Below are 17400 nucleotides of genomic sequence, written 5' to 3'. Positions count from 1 at the left end.
CTGAATAACTGTAGCCCCCAAATCTCGTTGTCCCAAAGATGGGAGTGGTCGAGTTCCTCTGGCCCCCTTCGCCCAGCCCCTCGGTCTCGGCTGGATCCTGGCGCCCGCCCCGCCAGAAGTTGTCCCTCCGGGGAAATCCGGTTAGTGACGAGCTAGCCTCCTGCGTCCTGTGGTAGCTCTGCGCATCCCTAATGCCCCCAACCCCTACCAGCTGTGCGTGGGAATTCGTGTCCGAAAACCAACTTTGGAGGCAAAGAGAGGTTCTCCGAGCTCAGCCCTTCTTTTGGCTGCATCCTGGAATCCGAGGCCTTCCACGTCGCGGGTGCGCGGGGAAAGGGGAGAGAAGGGGCCCCTCCAGGCGGGGACAGCCTGGCGGCACATCTGGAATTGTGCGCTGGGTCCCTCCTCAGGGCCGTGGGGGTGGGAAGGAGCCGCCGCCAGGCAGTCCGAGGGGGTTCAAGGACCCTCAGCGTGACCCGGGGACCAGGCCCCCAAGAATGGGGGAGGGCATGGAGCCTGCGGCCGGCCGCGTGGGGCTGGGCGGGCCGATGGGACGATCCTCAGGTGGAGTCACCCGCTGGGGTGACAGCGTCTCGGCTACACTTGGCCCTGGCCGCCTGGGAGCCGAGTCCGGGCTCCCCACCACGAGGGCCAGTGAGCAATTAGGGAGGCGGCGGCGCCAGGTCAGTTCTCCTCGTCCCGCGTTCCAGCCCGGGCTTGAATCGGGGGCTGGGATGCGGGGGGCCGAGTGAGGGACTTGGGGCTTCTCCTTGGTTCCTTCCAGTCTTCGCAGTCGCTACTTACAGCGCTCAAAGGTCCTAGCGGCGCCGTCGCAGCCGGGACCGCTGTGGCCCCCACTGCGCCCGCTGCGCTCTCGCCACCGGCGGCGTCGTCCCCGAGATGAGCCCAGGCGGCTGTGGTTGGAAGAGGGGGCCCCGGGCTAGGAGGAGGGGGTCCCGCTCCCTGGGCAGGGCTGCCTGCTGCGGGGGCCCGGCCGGCACCCCAGGAGCCAGCCCGGATCAGGCTGCTGTCTGGGCGCTCCGGAGAGCGGGGTGGACTCCCCCTTCCTGGCAAGGGCTGAGTCACCCGGACGCGCCCGCACTGGGGCTCGGCGACTGCTGCATTCTTACCGGCTTACCTGGGCCCGCGGGTTAGGCCTCACCCTCCGCCAAGGGTGGGGTGGGGAGTGGGGCAGAAAGGGGGCTGGACATTGTCCCCGGGGCAGCCCCCACCTTCTCTCTCTGTCCTTTCCTGCGTGTAGGTCCACCTCCCCAACCACAGCCTCTAGTGTTGCACCAACACCCCCCTGCTTCTCAATCATTATCCAGGGTCCCTAAACTCGGGGTGGGGCCTGTACCCCAGCCTTCCTGTCCGCGTTGCTTGCTTGAGCTCAAAAGTCCTCTGAATCTGGCCCGGTGCTAATATGTCTGGTTTTTCTGAAATGTAAAAGATACTTTAAATTTAATCTCACATATTCGTTATACAGGTGTGCTCAGTTTGTGAAAATTCAGCGAGCTGAACATTTTAGGTATATGTGCTTTTTTGTATGACTATTATACTTGAATAAAAAGTTAAAAAAATCAATGCTCATTCAAATCAATATTCCCAGACAGAGCATAGCAGGGTGTGACGGCCAGGCTGTAGGTCTGGGCATGGGACACCGGTTCAGAGCCCAGCTCCACCATCCACACTGTTTCCTTGGGGAAGTCCCTCCACCTCTCTGAGCCTCAGGAGGGATGAACATTGGGGCCCTCAGTGTGGAACCCAATCATTTCATTGTTATCCAGGGCCAGGACAAGGGTTAATGTGAGGCTCTCGCCTAGGGTGCAAAATTTAGGAGGGTACCAAGATAAATAATGTTTTAATCAAATATTTTCAAAAACCAAATCAGCAAATTACAGCTCTGCCAGCCAGCTGCTATTTTTATAAATAAAGTTTTATTGGAACCAGGGCCAGGATTAGGGTGAAGTGAGTGACATACAATGGTGCAAGTTCAGGGTTAGATCCTGTCTTTATTTGAAATATTGGCATTTTGTTCATCATGATTTTTTGCATTAATTTTGATTTTTAGATATATTTTAGGAAAATATTGTTTATCTTAATTATTGAGTTTTTTGATGTCCTCTTAAGTTTTGCACCTGAGCCAAGTGCCTCACTCACTCTAGGCCTTACACACCTCACCCTGGTCCCTGGCCTGTTACTGTCTCTTCCTGAAGGACCTAGCTAGGACCCCAGGGTAAATGAATGGAGGTCGAAGATACCCTCACACACATGCATGTTTGTGCCTCCCCCCGACCCCAAACACCAGGTGAGCTCTGTACCCAGGCCCAGGCCTAGCTTTCCTGAGGCTCACTGTTCAGTTCAGAGTAAGATGCAAAGTCCTTACAATGGCCTTCAGGTTCCATTAGCTGGGCACTACCTGCCTTGGCCTTTGTCTCCCCTCCCTCATTTCCTTCCAGCCTTGCTGCTTCCTGAGTTTGTTTTTCCAACTTGCCTCATGTGCTTGCCTCAGGGCCTTTGCACCTGCTCTTCACTCTGCCTGGAATGTGCTTCCCCTTGATATTCACACGGCCCCCTTCCTCATGTCCTCTGCTTATGTCAGCTTCTCACAGAGGCCATCCCGGACCCCTCGCTCTCTGTCCCCTCACGTCAGCTTATTGTTCTTCATAGACCTTTTCACTACTTTTCCTACTACATATTTGCTTGTTTATTGGTGGAATGAAAGCTCCAGGAGAGGGGGGACTCTGCCTTGTCTGCTAGTGTTTTCCCTAGAATTGTGTCTCCACAGAGCGCTCAGTAACTATTTCCAGCCTGGAAAACAAGAGGCCAGAGAGGGGAAGGGGCTGGTGCAAGTCATGCAATGAGTTGGTGCAAAGTCTTACTAAATCCTGGGTCTCCAGACTCCCAACCGAGTGCTCCTTCCTCCCCCCTCCCTTCTGGGGTTCATTCTCACTCCCCACCCCCAGAAGCCTCCAGGCAACAAAAAGTGACAGCCACCCTGCACAGCCCTCCAGCACAGTCCTTTCTACATGGTGCACTGACAAGGCGGGGCCCAGCTCCAGCCCCTGGCATCCACCACTCCCCTGTGTCCAGCAGCACAGCTCCCCTCCCCAGCATGCAGAGCTCTTCCCAGCTTCCTGTCTCTGGCATAGGGCCGGTTGGAGGCCAGACTGGGTTCCACAGCTGGACCACAGCTGTGGTCTCTGCCGTGCCCTGGAGAATGGGGGCAGGACGCTGTGGAGCAATCTCTGCAGAGGGCTGTGTGGAAGGCGGCGTGCTTGTGAGTGGCGGGGGGAGGCTGCTGGGTAGGGGCTGAGGACTTCCAGCTCCCCTCCCTGACGGGCACTGGGTGGGGAATGGGGCGCTAATCCTCCTCCTTCCAGGAAGAAATGACATGTGAGGGGTGAGGGGCCTGGTCCCATCTCTCTCTTCTCTCCTGGTGTGGGGGGTGATGGTGGCAGGTATGTTCTGTATGCCAGCCCTTTGCTAGATATTTCTAGATTTGTTGCTTCCCTTAATACCCACACAGTCTGGATAGTTATTACTCCCATTTTACAGATAAGGAAACTGAGGCACTGTGAGGTAAAGTGATTTGCCCATGGCCACACACATGGTAGTGGGTGGAGCTGGGACTTGTACCACATTTCCTGAGGCCAGGTGCATTGCTCACTGCAATCCCTGACACAGCCTTCAGCACGTGAGAGAACTGTGAAATTCTTGCGAATGCGTCCCCCAGCTCCAAGCTGGCTGCCGACAAGGGAGATGTGGCCCACTGCACCCTTCCTCTGTCTCACTGGTAATTAAGGTACCAGGAGCTTGGCAGAGTTTAGTAGAAAGAGTGGGGCTTGGTTTGTTGTCATGGAGACCCAATCTGCATCCTGACTCAGTCAGTCTACCTAGCTCTGTGATTTTGGACAAACCACTTGACCTCTCTGAACCTCCACTTCTCCTGTGTAAATCTGGAAGGACAGTTCCCACCTCATAATCAGGGGAAAATTAAGTGAGCACCTGGTCCCTCGTTGGCTCTCAGCAAATGTTAACTCTCTCATCCCACACTTCCTTCCTCCAGGCTCCCCCAGCGGCAAGCAAGGGAGTCTCGAGGGCAGCATGTCCGTTGTCCTGAGTCTGATTTACAAACCCTGACACAGTGCTCACTCTGCGGCAGGCGCAGTTCCCAGCACTTTACGTGGATTAACCAATTTAATATTCACAATACTAAGTATCAATTAATATTAATCACCAATATTCCCCCCATTTCACAGATGAGGAAACTGCGGCACAGAGAGGTTAAGCCACTTGCTTAAGCCCCGCAGCTCTCTAGGGTGAGGGAGGAGGCTCCAGTCCTTGCCAGTCCTCCACTCTCCTGAGGATCTTTTCCCTTTCGTCCCGGGGTCAGGTCACTAACTCTGTTAGTCACGTACCAATGCCCTCAGGCAGTGGCCTCCAACCCTTTTCTTTTTTAGTAATTCAACTTTATAGCAATTATAAATAAACCTGTTAAAATTTCCTGGACACTGCCAGCATTTGGATTTTTAAAAAATAGACTTTGTTTTCTAGAGCCGTTTTAGATTCACAGCAACATTGAGCAGAAAGCATCCAGAGTTCCCATATACCCCCTCATGCACGCCCTCCCCGCCGTGAACATCCCCCATCAGAGGGCTCCACATGTCGCACTCAGTGATCCCACAGTGACACATCAGTATCACCTGAAGTCCATCGTTTACATTAGGCTTCACTCTCGTACGTTCTGCGGGTTTGGACAAACGTGTGATGACATGGATCCACCACTGTGGTATCACGCAGAGTGTTTTTACTGTCCTGAAGTTCGTCTCTGCTCCACCTGTCCGTCCCTCCCTCTCCACTAACCCCGAGTGGCCGCCGATCTTTTTTACTGGCTCCTAGCTTTGCCTGTTCAAGAACGTCATATAGTTGGAATTATATAGTTTTTAGACCTTTCAGATTGGCTCCTCTCACTTAGTAATATGTATTTAATGTTCTCCATGTATTTTCATGGCTCGATAGCTCATTTCTTTTTAGTGCTAAATACTGTGTCATTGTCTGGATGTACCCCAGTTTATTTATCCATTTTTCTATTGAAGGACCTCTTGGTTGCTTCCAAATTTTGGCAATTATGAATAAAGCTGCTATAAACATTCGTGTGTGGACATAAGTTTTCAACTCATTTGGATAAATACCAAGGAGCATGATTACTGGATCGTATGGTAAGAGTATGTTTAGTTTTGTAAAAAACTGATAAATTATCTTCCAAAGGGGCTGTACCATTTTGCGTTCTCACCAGCAATGAATGAGAGTTCCTGTTGCTCCATGTCCTCACCAGCATTTGGTGTTGTCAGTGTTTTGGATTTTCGCCATTCTGCTGGGTGTTAGGTATAGGGGTGTAATAGATGTGTAATGGTATCTCATTGTTGCTTTAATTTGCATTTCCCCAATGACATGTGACGTGAAGCATCTTTTCATATGCTCATTTGCCATGTGTATATCTTCCTCAGTGAGGTGTCTGTTTAGCTCTTTTGCCCATTTTTAAAATCGTGTGGTTTGTTTTCTTATTGTTGAGTTTTAAGAGTTCTTTGTAGATCTCGGATAACAGTTCTTTATCATATAATGTCTTTTGCAAATATTTTCTTCCAGTTTGTGGCTTGCCTTATCATTCTCTTGAAAGTGTCTTTTGCAGAGCAGAAGTTTTTCATTTTAATGAAGTTCAGCTTATCAATCATTTCTTTCATGGCCCCTGACTCTGGGGTCGTATCTACGAAGTCAATGCCATCCCCAAGGTCATCTAGGTTTTCTCCTATGCTATCTTCTGGGAGTTTTATAGTTTTAGGTTTTCATTTCGGTCTATGGATCAATTTGAGTTAATTTTTGTGAGCCATGTAAGGTCTGTGTCTAGATTCATTTTTTTGCACGTGGATGTCCAGTGGTTCCAGCACCATTTGTGGAAGACTATCTCTGCTCCTTTGTCAGAAGATCAGTTGACAGTATTTGTGTGGGTCTATGTCTGGGCTCTCTGTTCTGTCTCATTGTTCTGTCTGTTCTTTCAACAGTACCACACTGTCTTGGTTACTGTAGATTTATAGTAAGTCTTGATGTTGGGAAGCGTCAGTCCTCCAACTTTGTTCTTCAATATTGTGTTGGCTGTTCTGGGTCTTTCGCGTCTCCAGATGCACTATTTTTTAAAAGCTTTAGAGAGACATAATTCACATACTGTACAATTTACCCATTTGAACTGTACAATTCAATGATTTTTTTGGTATGTGACATTGTTAATCACTTTAAATTGTGGTAAAAAGTCTATATATATATGTATATATATATATAAATTTTCCACTGTAACTATTTTTAGTTGTACAATTCAGTGGCATTCATTACATTCAAAATGTCATGCAACAATCACCACTAACTATTTCCAAAGCTTTTTCATCACTCCAAACAGAGGTTCTTAGCTCCTAAGCAATAACTCCTTGTGTTAGTTTCCTAGGGTGGCCGTGACAAAGTCCCAAAAGCTAAATGGCTTAAAAGAACAGCCATTCACTATCTCAGTTCTGGAGGCGAGCAGTCTGAAATCGAGGTGCCGGCAGGGCCTGCTCCCTCAGATGGCTCTGCAGGAGATCCTGCCTTGCCCCTTCTGGCCGTGATTGCTGGCAATCCTCGGAGTTCCTCAGATGGCAGATGCACCACCCCAGTCACGTGGCCGTCTTCTCCCCGTGTCTTCACATCTTCTTCCCTCTGTGTCTGTCTGTCTCTGTGTCCAGATTTCCCCCTTTTATAAAGACACAGTTGTGCTGGGTTAGGGCCCACCCTAAGGACCTCATCCTAACCTGGTTTGATCTGCACAGACCCTGTTTCTAGATACGTCACATTCTGAGGTAGTGGGGGTTAGGATTTCAGCATGTCATCTTGCAGGGACATGATTCAACCCATAACACTCCCCATTCCTCCCTCCCCCCAGCCCCTGATAACTTCTAATCTACTTTTTGTCTCTATGCATTTGCTTATTCTGAATATTTCATTTAAGTGAAATACAATGTTGTCCTTTCGTGTCTGGCTTGTTTCACTTAGCACCATGTTTTCGTTGCCAGCCCTGGTGCTCTGGTGGTTAAGATTCGGTGCTCTCACCACCCTGGCCCTGGATTGTTCCTGGTCAGGGAACCACACCAGCCATCTGTTGGTTGTCATACTTTGGTGGCTGTGTATTGCTGTGGTGCTGAAAGCTGTGCCACCAGGACTTCAAATACCAGCAGGGTCACCCATGGTGGACAGGTTTCAGCAGAGCTTCTAGACTAACACAAACTAGGAAGAAGGGCTTGGCTGCCTACCTCTGAAAAAATTGGCCATGAAAACTGGCTGGCCAAAAAATTGTCTATGAATAGCAGCAGAGCATTGTCTAATATAGTGATGGAAGGTGAGACCATGGGGTGAAAAGACTGGGCAGCATTCGGCTCTACTGTATGCAGGGTGGCTAGGAGTTGGAATCAACCCAACAGAATTAATAACAAATTATATTTCCCAAGTTCATCCATGTTATAGCATGTATCAGAACTTCATTCCTACTTGTGGCTGAATAGCGTTCCATCGTATGGACAGACCACGTTTCGTTTACCCATTCATGTACTGATGGACTCTCGCGTTGTTCCCATCTTCCGGCTACTATGAAGAACGCTGCAAAGAATTGGTGTACAAGTATCCGTTTGTGCCCTGCTCTCTCCAGACTATTTTGACAGGGCACTTAGATCAATTTTTAAAAATTGAACATCAATCCTGGTATGTGTCTACTTACTTATAAATTCTATACCTGCGCTATTGTGTCAATATATAATGTACATGATAAACATACATCAAAGTCAAAAGTGAAAGGGTGAGACAAAAGTAAATATGAAAGAATTGGATGTAAATAGCAGTGAATATCAATAGGTGTTTCTTCCTGAACCCCACTTTGGAGCCAATGACGTGCTGCTCTTCCTGAAGGAGCATATGTGATTGACAGGCAGACTTGCCTCCATCCACTGTCATCTTTACCTGGACTCCATATTTCTTTGACAATCTGATGGATGCTATGGGCACTCTCTCCCAAAAAATCCCCCTCAATTAAACACAGCTTTTCAATACAAGTTTGGGAGATTCATGGGCTCTCAGAAAGCCTCGTTTAAGATTATTTGCCTTAATCCGAAGGCCTGCTCCAGAGATGGAATTTCAGTCATCTGCATGGAGTGGCATTTGGAGGTAGGGAGAGAGAATTTTATCCACCTCTGAGGCCCTGTTCTGAGCCTATAAGTTTTTGAGGCAATCTGACGTTGTTGAAAAGAACAAACAAAGCAAAATAGATGGAAAATACAGAGCGTGGCATTGAGTCAGATAATCAGAAAGTGCTTCTAAACAGCCAAGAGAATAAAACAGGACTGCAGGTTAGGAGGGAGGTGATAGAAGAGGAGGGGGTGTTTGGTTGGGGGTGTGTATCTTGGTCCCTGAAGATGCCCATGGACTCCCCTGGGGGTGACAGGTGGTCTGGCCTAAAGCAGTCAAGCTGGTGGCTGGAATGATGTCAGATTCCCACTAAAGGGAAAATCACTGAAAGTTTGTGTTTTGGGTTTCCTTTCTGCTTTGTGTCTTGCAGTAATAAGAAACAGAGCATTTTCTGGGACCGACCCCATAGCCGAGTGGTTAAGTCCATGTGCTCCACTTCAGTAGCCCAGGGTTTCGCTGGTTCGGAGCCCGGGCACAGACCTAGCACCACTCATCAAGGCATGCTGAGATGGCGTCCCACATAGCAGAGCCAGAAGGACCTACAACTAGAATATACAACTACGTACTGGGGGATTTTGGGGAGAAGAAGGAAAAAAAAAGATTGGCAACAGATGTTAGCTCAAGGCCAATCTATAAAAATAAAAAAAAGAAAAGAAACAGAGCATTTTCACATTTATCACCTAATTTATTGCCATCTGTATCAGTGTCTGATCAGGAAAACAGGAACTATTCCAGGTGCTTCAAGTAGAAGGAGGTTTAATACAGGGAATTGGTCCCAAATGTCTTAGGAGGGAGGAGGTGATGCTCAGAGGCTAGGAAGCTGCTACCATCCCTGGGCTGGAACCCCCAAGCCCACACTAGGCGTTGAGCAGCTGGAAGTGCTACCACACTGCTTTGCTACTGCTGGCACAGCTGCCACTGAGCAGCACCCAACCAGCTTGCACGCCAACTGAGGCTGCGGAAGCACCGACCTCAGGTGCCCGCCACCGCTGCTGCCACGTCAGAAGTCACCTGGAGAAGCAGATAAAGCTGCTTCTCCCTCCCTCGTGCCTTCCCAGCTCTTACCAGTTCCTCCCATGGGCAGAGCCTAACTGGAGTTTGGGAAATGTGGTCTGCAGGTTCCCAGCACCCACAGAACACAGAAGGGACGGGGTGAAGCTGACCGCCAGCAGGCAGGGAACCAGCAGGTCGCGGAAGCCACCGCAGAGCCCCACTAGGAATAGATTCACTGTTCATCCGTGTGTTTCCTGTCTCCTCTCGCCAGAGTGGGACCTCCTTGAGGACAGGGTGCTGCTTGTCCACCATGCTTTCTCCAGCACCCAGAACAGGTGCCTGAGTCAGTGCTCAACAAAAAGGTTCTCCCTGGTTACTTGTCCTCTCACAAATAGAAAGTGATTGTTCTCCGCTTTTAACATACAAAGAAACCAAGGTCCAGAAAGTCATGACTTGCCCAAAGGGCCCCGGCCGCCATGAGGAGCCTGTCTGGCAAGCCTCAGGCTTTGGGTAAAGACAGGGCTGACTCGGCTGCCCACTTCCTGCTCCCTGCCACACCTCCCGGTTGGGCTGCCTCAAGCCAGCTGTGAGCCACAGTGTGGATGTCTCTTCCATGTCTCCGTGTGCTCGTGGAGCTGAGGCCAAGAAGGGCTGACTCAGCTGTGATCTCCTCCGGGCTGGTCACTTCCTTCTGCCCCAGGAAGCAGGGCATTCCAGAGGCTCTCCCACAAGGACATGATGGAGGTCAGGTAGCCTAGGCAACGGAGGAGGGGCTGGAGGAGACAGGAGCGAGGAGCTCTCCACTACAGTCACTGCTCTACTTAGGGTGACCATATTTCCCAAATCAAGAATTGGTACACATGGTTAGACATACATGACTGTCCTTACGAGGAAAATGGGCGCAAGTATTAGAAATAGGGTCATCCCAGAGTTTCTCAACCTTGGTACTATTGACATTTTGGGGCCAGATAATTCTTTGTTTGGGGGAGCTGTCCTGGGCATTGTAGAATGTTTAGCAGCACCCTTGGTCTATAACCACTATATAACAGTAGCATTCCCCCAGTTGTGACAACCCAAAATGTCTCCAGACATTGCCAAATGTCCCCTGGGGAGCAAAGGAGCTCCAGTTGAAAAGCATTGGTCTATCCCCCAAAACCAGGGGCATAGCTCTACAATACACATGCCCAGTGGCCAGGAGATGGTGCTCTGTCTGGCAGAAAATATGGTCCCTGCCCCTCGAGACAGAGAGACACGATCCTCTCGTTAGTCCCAGGGAAGAGACAGATCCTGACCTTGGGGAACTCCTGAGCGAATGGGGCACATTGGAAGCCCTGAGAGAAGAGAAGAACAGGGCAGCTAAGAGCATGGACTTTGGAGCCGGAATCCTGGATTCAAATCCTGGCTCCACCATTTACAGGACAAGTTACCTCTTTGTGCCTCAGTTTCCTCATCTGTAAAATGGGGATAATGATAGCATCCAGCGTATAGAGTTTTATCAAATTATTTATTTTCATAATAGACTTTATATTTTGGAAAAGTTTTAGATTTACAGAAAAATTGAGAAGACAGGACAGTGTTCTCATATATGTCACAGCCAGTTCCCCCTATTATTAACATTTGTTGCAATTAATGCACCAAGATTGATACATTATGATTAACTAAAGCCCGTAGTTGATTCGGATTTCCTTAGTTTTCACCTAATGTTCTTTTTCTGTTCCAGGATCCCATCCACATACAACGTTACGTTTAGTTGTCGTGTCTTCTTGGGCCTCTTGGCTGTAAGTTTCTTAGACTTTTCTTGTTAGTGATGACCTTGGCAGCTGGAGGAGGACTGGGCAGGCATATTGTGGGATGCCCCCTCATTGGAATTTGTCCGATGGTTTTCTTATGATTGGACTGGGGTTATGGATCTGGGAAGGACGATCACAGGGGTACAGTGCCCTTTTCATCACGTCGTGTCAATGGTACCTACTATCGACAGTTATGATTGTTGATGTTGACCTTGGTCACCCAGCTGAGTGGTGTTTGTCAGGTTTCTCTTCTGTCCAGTTACTTCCTCCTTCCTGAAGGCACTCTTTGGAGTGAAGTCACTATGCACAGCCCATAGTTAAGGAGTAGGGAGCGTCATGAGGTTTTGTGTGAATTGAGTAATTTAAGAAATGTAAAGTCCTTGAGATCAGCGCCTGGCATGTGGTGAACCTCACCTAGTGATTTGCAGTTATGATGATGACGGGGAGACGCACTGAAGAGGGGACAGGACAGTGCCCACACAGAAAACATGCTTAGGGCAGCTTGTAAGATAGTATTCTGTGTCAGGCAGAATAATGACCCCTCCCTGTCAAGGATGGCCTGGGAATTTATGAATATGTTAGGGTAGGGGCCTTTTGTTTTTTTGTTTTTTTTGAGGAAGACTAGCCCTGAGCTAACATCCACTGCCAATCCTCCTCTTTTTGCTGAGGAAGACTGGCCCTGAGATAACATCTGTGCCCATCTTCCTTTGCTTTAGATGTGGGACGCCTGCCACAGCATGGCTTACCAAGCGGTGCCATGTTTGCACCCGGGATCCGAACTGGTGAATCCCTGGCTGCCAAGAAGCGGAACATGCGCACTTAACCGCTGCGCCACCGGGCAGGCCCAAGGGTAGCGGCCTTGAGACGGGAAGATTATTCTGGATTATCCAAGGGAGATATCCAATCTAATCACACAAATTCTTAAAAGTAGAGAAACTTTCCTGGCTGTGATCAGAGAGAGAGAGTACACTATGACGACAGAAGGTCAGAGATGGCACCATAAGGGCCTACCGTGGCCAGCTTTGAAGACGGATGGAGGGGGCCACAGGCCCCACGGAGCCACGCAGCCCCACCACACCTTGAGTTTAGCCCCGTGAGATCTGCGTTGGGCCTCTGCTCAACAGAACTGTGAGCTAATACGTTTGCATTGTTTAAAGGCACTGACTTTGTGGTAGTTTGTTAAGGCAGCAATAGGAAATACATGTACTGACAAGAGTGGGGCGGGAAGTGGAAATACAGTGCTCAAGCAGAAATTACTACTTACTAATTGCAAACGCATCAGCTTGCCAGCCCTCTCCCCATGCAAACTCGGTTCTTCCTACCAATAACAACAGCAACCAAACTCCGTTGATGACGACTCCACCATTTCTTGAGGGCCAGCTTTGCGTCAGGCACTCTGCTAGGGTTTTTAAAACATTGTGTCATCTAGTCTGCACACTGCACCGTGTTGTCTCCTTATTTACCGCACAGACAAAGAGAAAGACCCTTGCCTTTCTGCCCTCTCATAATAATTAACTCCCAAGTTGGAGGTGGCTCCTCAGGAAGCCAAAGTCCCTTTCAATCCAAAGGGTTAGTTAAAGGAGGTGTGTTTGCTATCACAGAGGCCTCCATTCGAGACCCCCGAGATACAGCCCCTGTAGATGTATCAGAACGTTGTCAGAGGGTCTGGAATATCTTGCAGCCATTCGTTCATTATGTATCCATTAAGTGCTACCTATGGAGGCCCTGTCTTCAAGAAGTTCCAGTTCCACAGGGGGAGTGAGGCATGGACAGGCATAACCACAACCTGGGGCAGAGTAGGATGTGGCCTTCAGGAAGCATGTCGTGGTTGTTTAACTGGGGAGGAGGCACCAGGCTGTGGGAATCTGGGAAGGCTGCAAGGAGGTGGTGTGGTTAAGTTGGGTCTTAAAGAACAGGTAAGCTTCACTAAGCAGGGATGATGCCAGTGGCATTCCAGGTAGGACAAAAAGCACCAGCAAAGGCATAGAGGAAGGGAAGCGGAGGCCTGTGGATCTTTTACTGCTCATGGCATCCTCTTTGAGTAGGTATTTTTATTATCCTCATTTCGCAGGATAAACTGAGGCACAGAGCAGTTGAGTGACCTGCCCTAGAGCACACCCAACTTGCGAGTGGTGAGCTGGGGTTTGCAGCCCGGCCGTCCGAGTCCAGAGCCCCTGCTCTTAGTCTTTTTGTCACATCCGCTGGGGAAATGCAAGTTTATCAGGGTGAATTTAGACAATGGGAGTGAATGAGTGAGCTGGACTTGTTCATTCCCTTTGCCACTCAACAAACATTGATGGAGCACCCACTGGGTGCCAGCTCTGTGCTGGGGAAACCAAGGTAACTCAGCAGCCCTCCCTCGAGGACCTCCCCTCTGGAGGAGGAGGCTGATGTGTGGATGCTGACCTACTTCGCTGACCTACTTCACTGCCCAGCTAGTGCCCTGGGAGACGGGCACAGCGGAGGGGAAGTGTGGAGGCCGAAGCCTGGCTCGGGGAGGCCTTTCTCAGGAGGATGGGAGAGGGAGCAAAGTCTGTGAAGGAGACAGGGAAAAGTGGCCAGAGAGCAGCAGGAGGGCCGAGAGGACAGAATGCAGCCCACCCCAGCGTTTGCAGGGCCTGGGGACACACAACCACCCCTGGCTCACAGCCTGCCACCTTTCTTTTCACCCTCCCACCTTGTCCTGCAGAGTGAGGGGTCTCATATCTTTGTGCACACACACTCCAACCACACCTCCCAGCTCTGTCCACACTGTCCACCTGCAAACGGCCGCCCCTGATCGCCTGTCAGGCCCAGGTGCACACGCTAGTCGTGCTTCACCCTCAAGAGGGCAAACTGAGTGAAGACCTTGCAGGCTCTGGAAGTGGGTCTAGGGCTGTTTGGGCAAAGAACTCCCAAATCTGGGCACCTGGAGCATGGCCTAGAAGACAAGTCCTATTTCTTTGGCCCCGTGAGCTCCTTGCCGTGTCAGGCACTCCTTGTTGTCCAGGTCTAAGGGCCATGTTGGATAGAATCATGGAGGCCCTAAGAAGAGGTTTTGTCCAATGTCGAATTCTCCTGGCAGGTTGAGAGGAGCAAGGATGGAGAAGTGGCCCCTGCCGTGAGAAGGTTGCCGGGCTTGTGAAAGAGCAGTGTCTGGGCGGCGCAGGGCGTGTGACGACGTCGGCCGAGCATGAGGTGAGGAGTGGAAGGCAGGGAGGACAGAGCCCTCTTTCAAGAAATTTGGCCGTGAAATGAAATAAAGCCAGAGGAGAGGTGCTCAAAGGGGGAGGTAGGAAGGAGGGAATGATTTTGTTTGTTTGTGTTTAGAAGGCAGTAGACAGGAATATGTTTTAGTCTGAGGGAAAAGAGTCTGCGGAAAGAGAGAGAGGCTGAAATATTAGGGGAAAAAAAGGAATGAAGAGAAGCATCACCAAAAAAGATGTTTTTGCTTCATCAGCCAGGGGATACGATGGCCTTAGAAGAAAAGGAAGGACGCCTCTTTCTCTGAGCGAAGGTGGGAGGGGACTGAGGGAGCCCTGGTTGGGTGGTCTTGACGGTCCCTGAAAGAATCTGCATTTACTGAACACTCGCTCACTATGTGCCAGGCACTGTTTTAGGGGCCAAGTAGGTAAAATCTTACCCATTTCTCACAACGACGCTTTGGGTCAATGCTACTCTTGTCCCCTCCATTCGACAGTAATGGAAGTGGAGGCACAGAGAGGATTAGTAACTGGCCCAATGTAGCACAGCTAGTTAGTCCTGCTCTTAGATGTAGGGATGGGGCCTCTGACCTGGGATCTGCACTTTAGAAGGCTCTGCATGTCACAGCCACACAAAAAAGAAATTTATTAACAGAACAAGACTTCAGCTTCTGGCCATAACGAGGTGACAGGGCCTAGATTTAATCTCCCGCCTTCAAGAACCAGGACTCCAGACAAAATAGATGAAACAGGGATGTTCAGACTTTGGACAAAGGCAACTGAGGAGTGCGATCCTTGGGAAAAGGGAAACAAATGAGGTGAGTCCTATAATTACCCCGGCGCACTGCCCGGGGCAGTTTCCAAGCTTCAGTGAGGGGAGGAGGGAATCCAAACAGAGCCTGGATGTCTTGCTGATTGAGAAGGCCGATTTAGAGTTGAAGAGGCCAAGCTGCTAGGATTCTCAGGGCAGAGTCCTAGGGAGGGCAGCTGAACATTTACCCAGAGAGGTCTGCAGAGGTGTCTCCTTGAGTCTTTGGCTGAGTACTGATTTGCACACACATGAAAGGAAAGGCTGGGGAAAGAGCCACTGAAGGCAGAGCAATGCCTGGGGCTCACACGGGGCTGGGATTAATTTGTGTTCCCAAGAGGCAGAGTGGAAAGACCTGGTAATACATGGGGTACAGTCCTCAGAGGAGTATTGCCTTATAGAGGTCTAAATTTACCTTAGACGAACAGCTACTCTTTATCTGTCCTAAAAATCTTAAAAGGAAGCCTCAAAAGTATACATCTTTTTCCAAGTGTGCTAACTATGTGCCAGAGCAAAGCTGAATGCTACTTAAAGGAATGCAACAAACTTCAACACCAATCAATGGGAAATTTACAATGTCTAGCATCTAATCAAACAACGGACCAATATCCCTTGTGAACATCGATACAAAAATTCTAAATAAAATTTTAGCAAATCAAATCCAACAATATGTAAAAAGGATAATACATTATGACCAAGTGGAGTTTATCTCAGGAAGCTGACTTAATGTTTGAAAACCAATCAATTTAATTCACCATATTAACAAACTAAAAAGGGAGACTATCTGATCATTTTGATACACATAGAAAAAAAATTTGAGAAAAGTCAACCCCCATTCCTAATAAAAACTTTTAGAAAACTAGGAATAGAAGGAAAATTCCATAATCTGATAAAGCACATCTAAAAACAAACAAACAATAGCAACAAAAGGCATGCAAAGAAGTAGAAAGTATGACCCAGAATCAGAAGAAAAAATCAATCAGTAGAAAGAGACCCAGAAATGAAGAGATGAAGGAGTTAGTAGAGAAGGACATTGAAAGAGATAATATAAATATATTCCATATGCCTCACATATTCAGGAAGACAGAGAAACACATGAACTTTAAGAGGAGAGAAACAGAAGTTACAAAAAAAATCCAAATGTGATTTCCAGAAATGAAAAAATACAGTATCTCAAATAAAAAAATACACTGGATTAAGAGCAGATTAGCTTTTTTTAAAAAAAAGTTAAAAAAGATCAGTGAATTTGAAGACATAGCAATTGAAAACATCCAAAATGAAGCCCATAGAGAAAATAAGAGGGGGAAAAACAAATAGAACATCAATGAGATTTGAGATAATATCAAGCCCTCTAACACGTGAGGAATTGGAGATCCAGATTGCGGCAGTGGGATAAAAAATATAGTTGAAGAAATAATGGTCAAAAAATTTCCAGATTTGATGAACACTAAATACAACAGATTCAAGAGGTTTGATCAATTCAGGCAGAAGAAACATCAAGAAAACTACATGATGGATCAATATCAAATTGCTGAAAACCAGTGATAAAGGGAAAACTGTATAAGCAACCAGAGAAAAAAGACACATCTCGTCCAGCGGAATAAAGACAAGGAAGGACAGCACATTTCTCACGAGAAACTATGCAATCCGGAGGACAACGGACAGTCATCTTTAAAGTACCGAAGGGGAAAAAAAGAAAGCGTCAACCTGGAATTCTACACCTAGTGCAAATATCTTTCAAAAATGAAGGAGGACACTTGAAGACTTTTTCAGACATAGAAAAACTGGGCTCCAGAATAGCCAAAGCAAATTTGAAATGAAGAAGTGAGTAGGAGGACTAACACTAACTAATTTCAAAACTAATAAGTCTTGAACAAAATTACAGTGTGGTATTCGCGCACAGACAAATGATCAATTGGTATTCATCAATTGGAAATTTGCATTTTCCTTTTAAATTATAATAGACAATGTTGACTATCTTAAAATAAAAATAAAACTTAAAAGAACCTAATAATTTTATTTTTTTACACTTACTTTAAAAGGTATTTATAATAAAAATATACTAAAACATTGTATACTTTGAACACAATTACATTTTGTTTTACTCTCTCATATCATTACTGTCAACAAAACAATTACATGGGAATCTTGATTATAAAAACATAATTGGTGATTTTAATGAAATGAGAGCAAGAAAAAGAAATGTTATAGAATAAATATATAATAATTCATGCAGTATGGATATTTTTGTTGATTATTCATCCAGCCATTGCCAACCCCTCAATAGAACCCCCCCTACATGTACAATATTAATTAAATTCATTGTTTTTATATTTTTCTGTCTTTCACCATAGCTCTGTGTGGGTAC

The 17400-nt window shown here is 47.8% G+C and overlaps 1 protein-coding gene across 3 annotated transcripts in view; it reads right to left on the bottom strand.

Moving 5' to 3' along the window:
- The window catches only part of MDFI (MyoD family inhibitor), a 37042-nt gene that overhangs the window by 14755 nt on the left and 4887 nt on the right, over positions 1-17400 (bottom strand). Inside the window, exon 1 of one of the 3 annotated variants that reach the window (XM_070584607.1) lies at positions 209-1181. The exons of 1 other annotated variant lie outside the window; for it this stretch is intronic. In XM_070584607.1, coding sequence (XP_070440708.1) covers positions 209-293 — 85 coding nt within the window. In that variant the 5' untranslated portion in view covers positions 294-1181. Of the gene's footprint in view, positions 1-208; positions 1182-17400 lie in introns of those variants that run through there. One more of the 3 variants, XM_070584608.1, reaches the window with a different exon arrangement.

Source organism: Equus przewalskii, chromosome 19 (assembly GCF_037783145.1).
Source record: "Equus przewalskii isolate Varuska chromosome 19, EquPr2, whole genome shotgun sequence".
NCBI classification, from domain to species: domain Eukaryota; kingdom Metazoa; phylum Chordata; class Mammalia; order Perissodactyla; family Equidae; genus Equus; species Equus przewalskii.
This window is presented reverse-complemented; position numbering and strand designations above follow the sequence as displayed.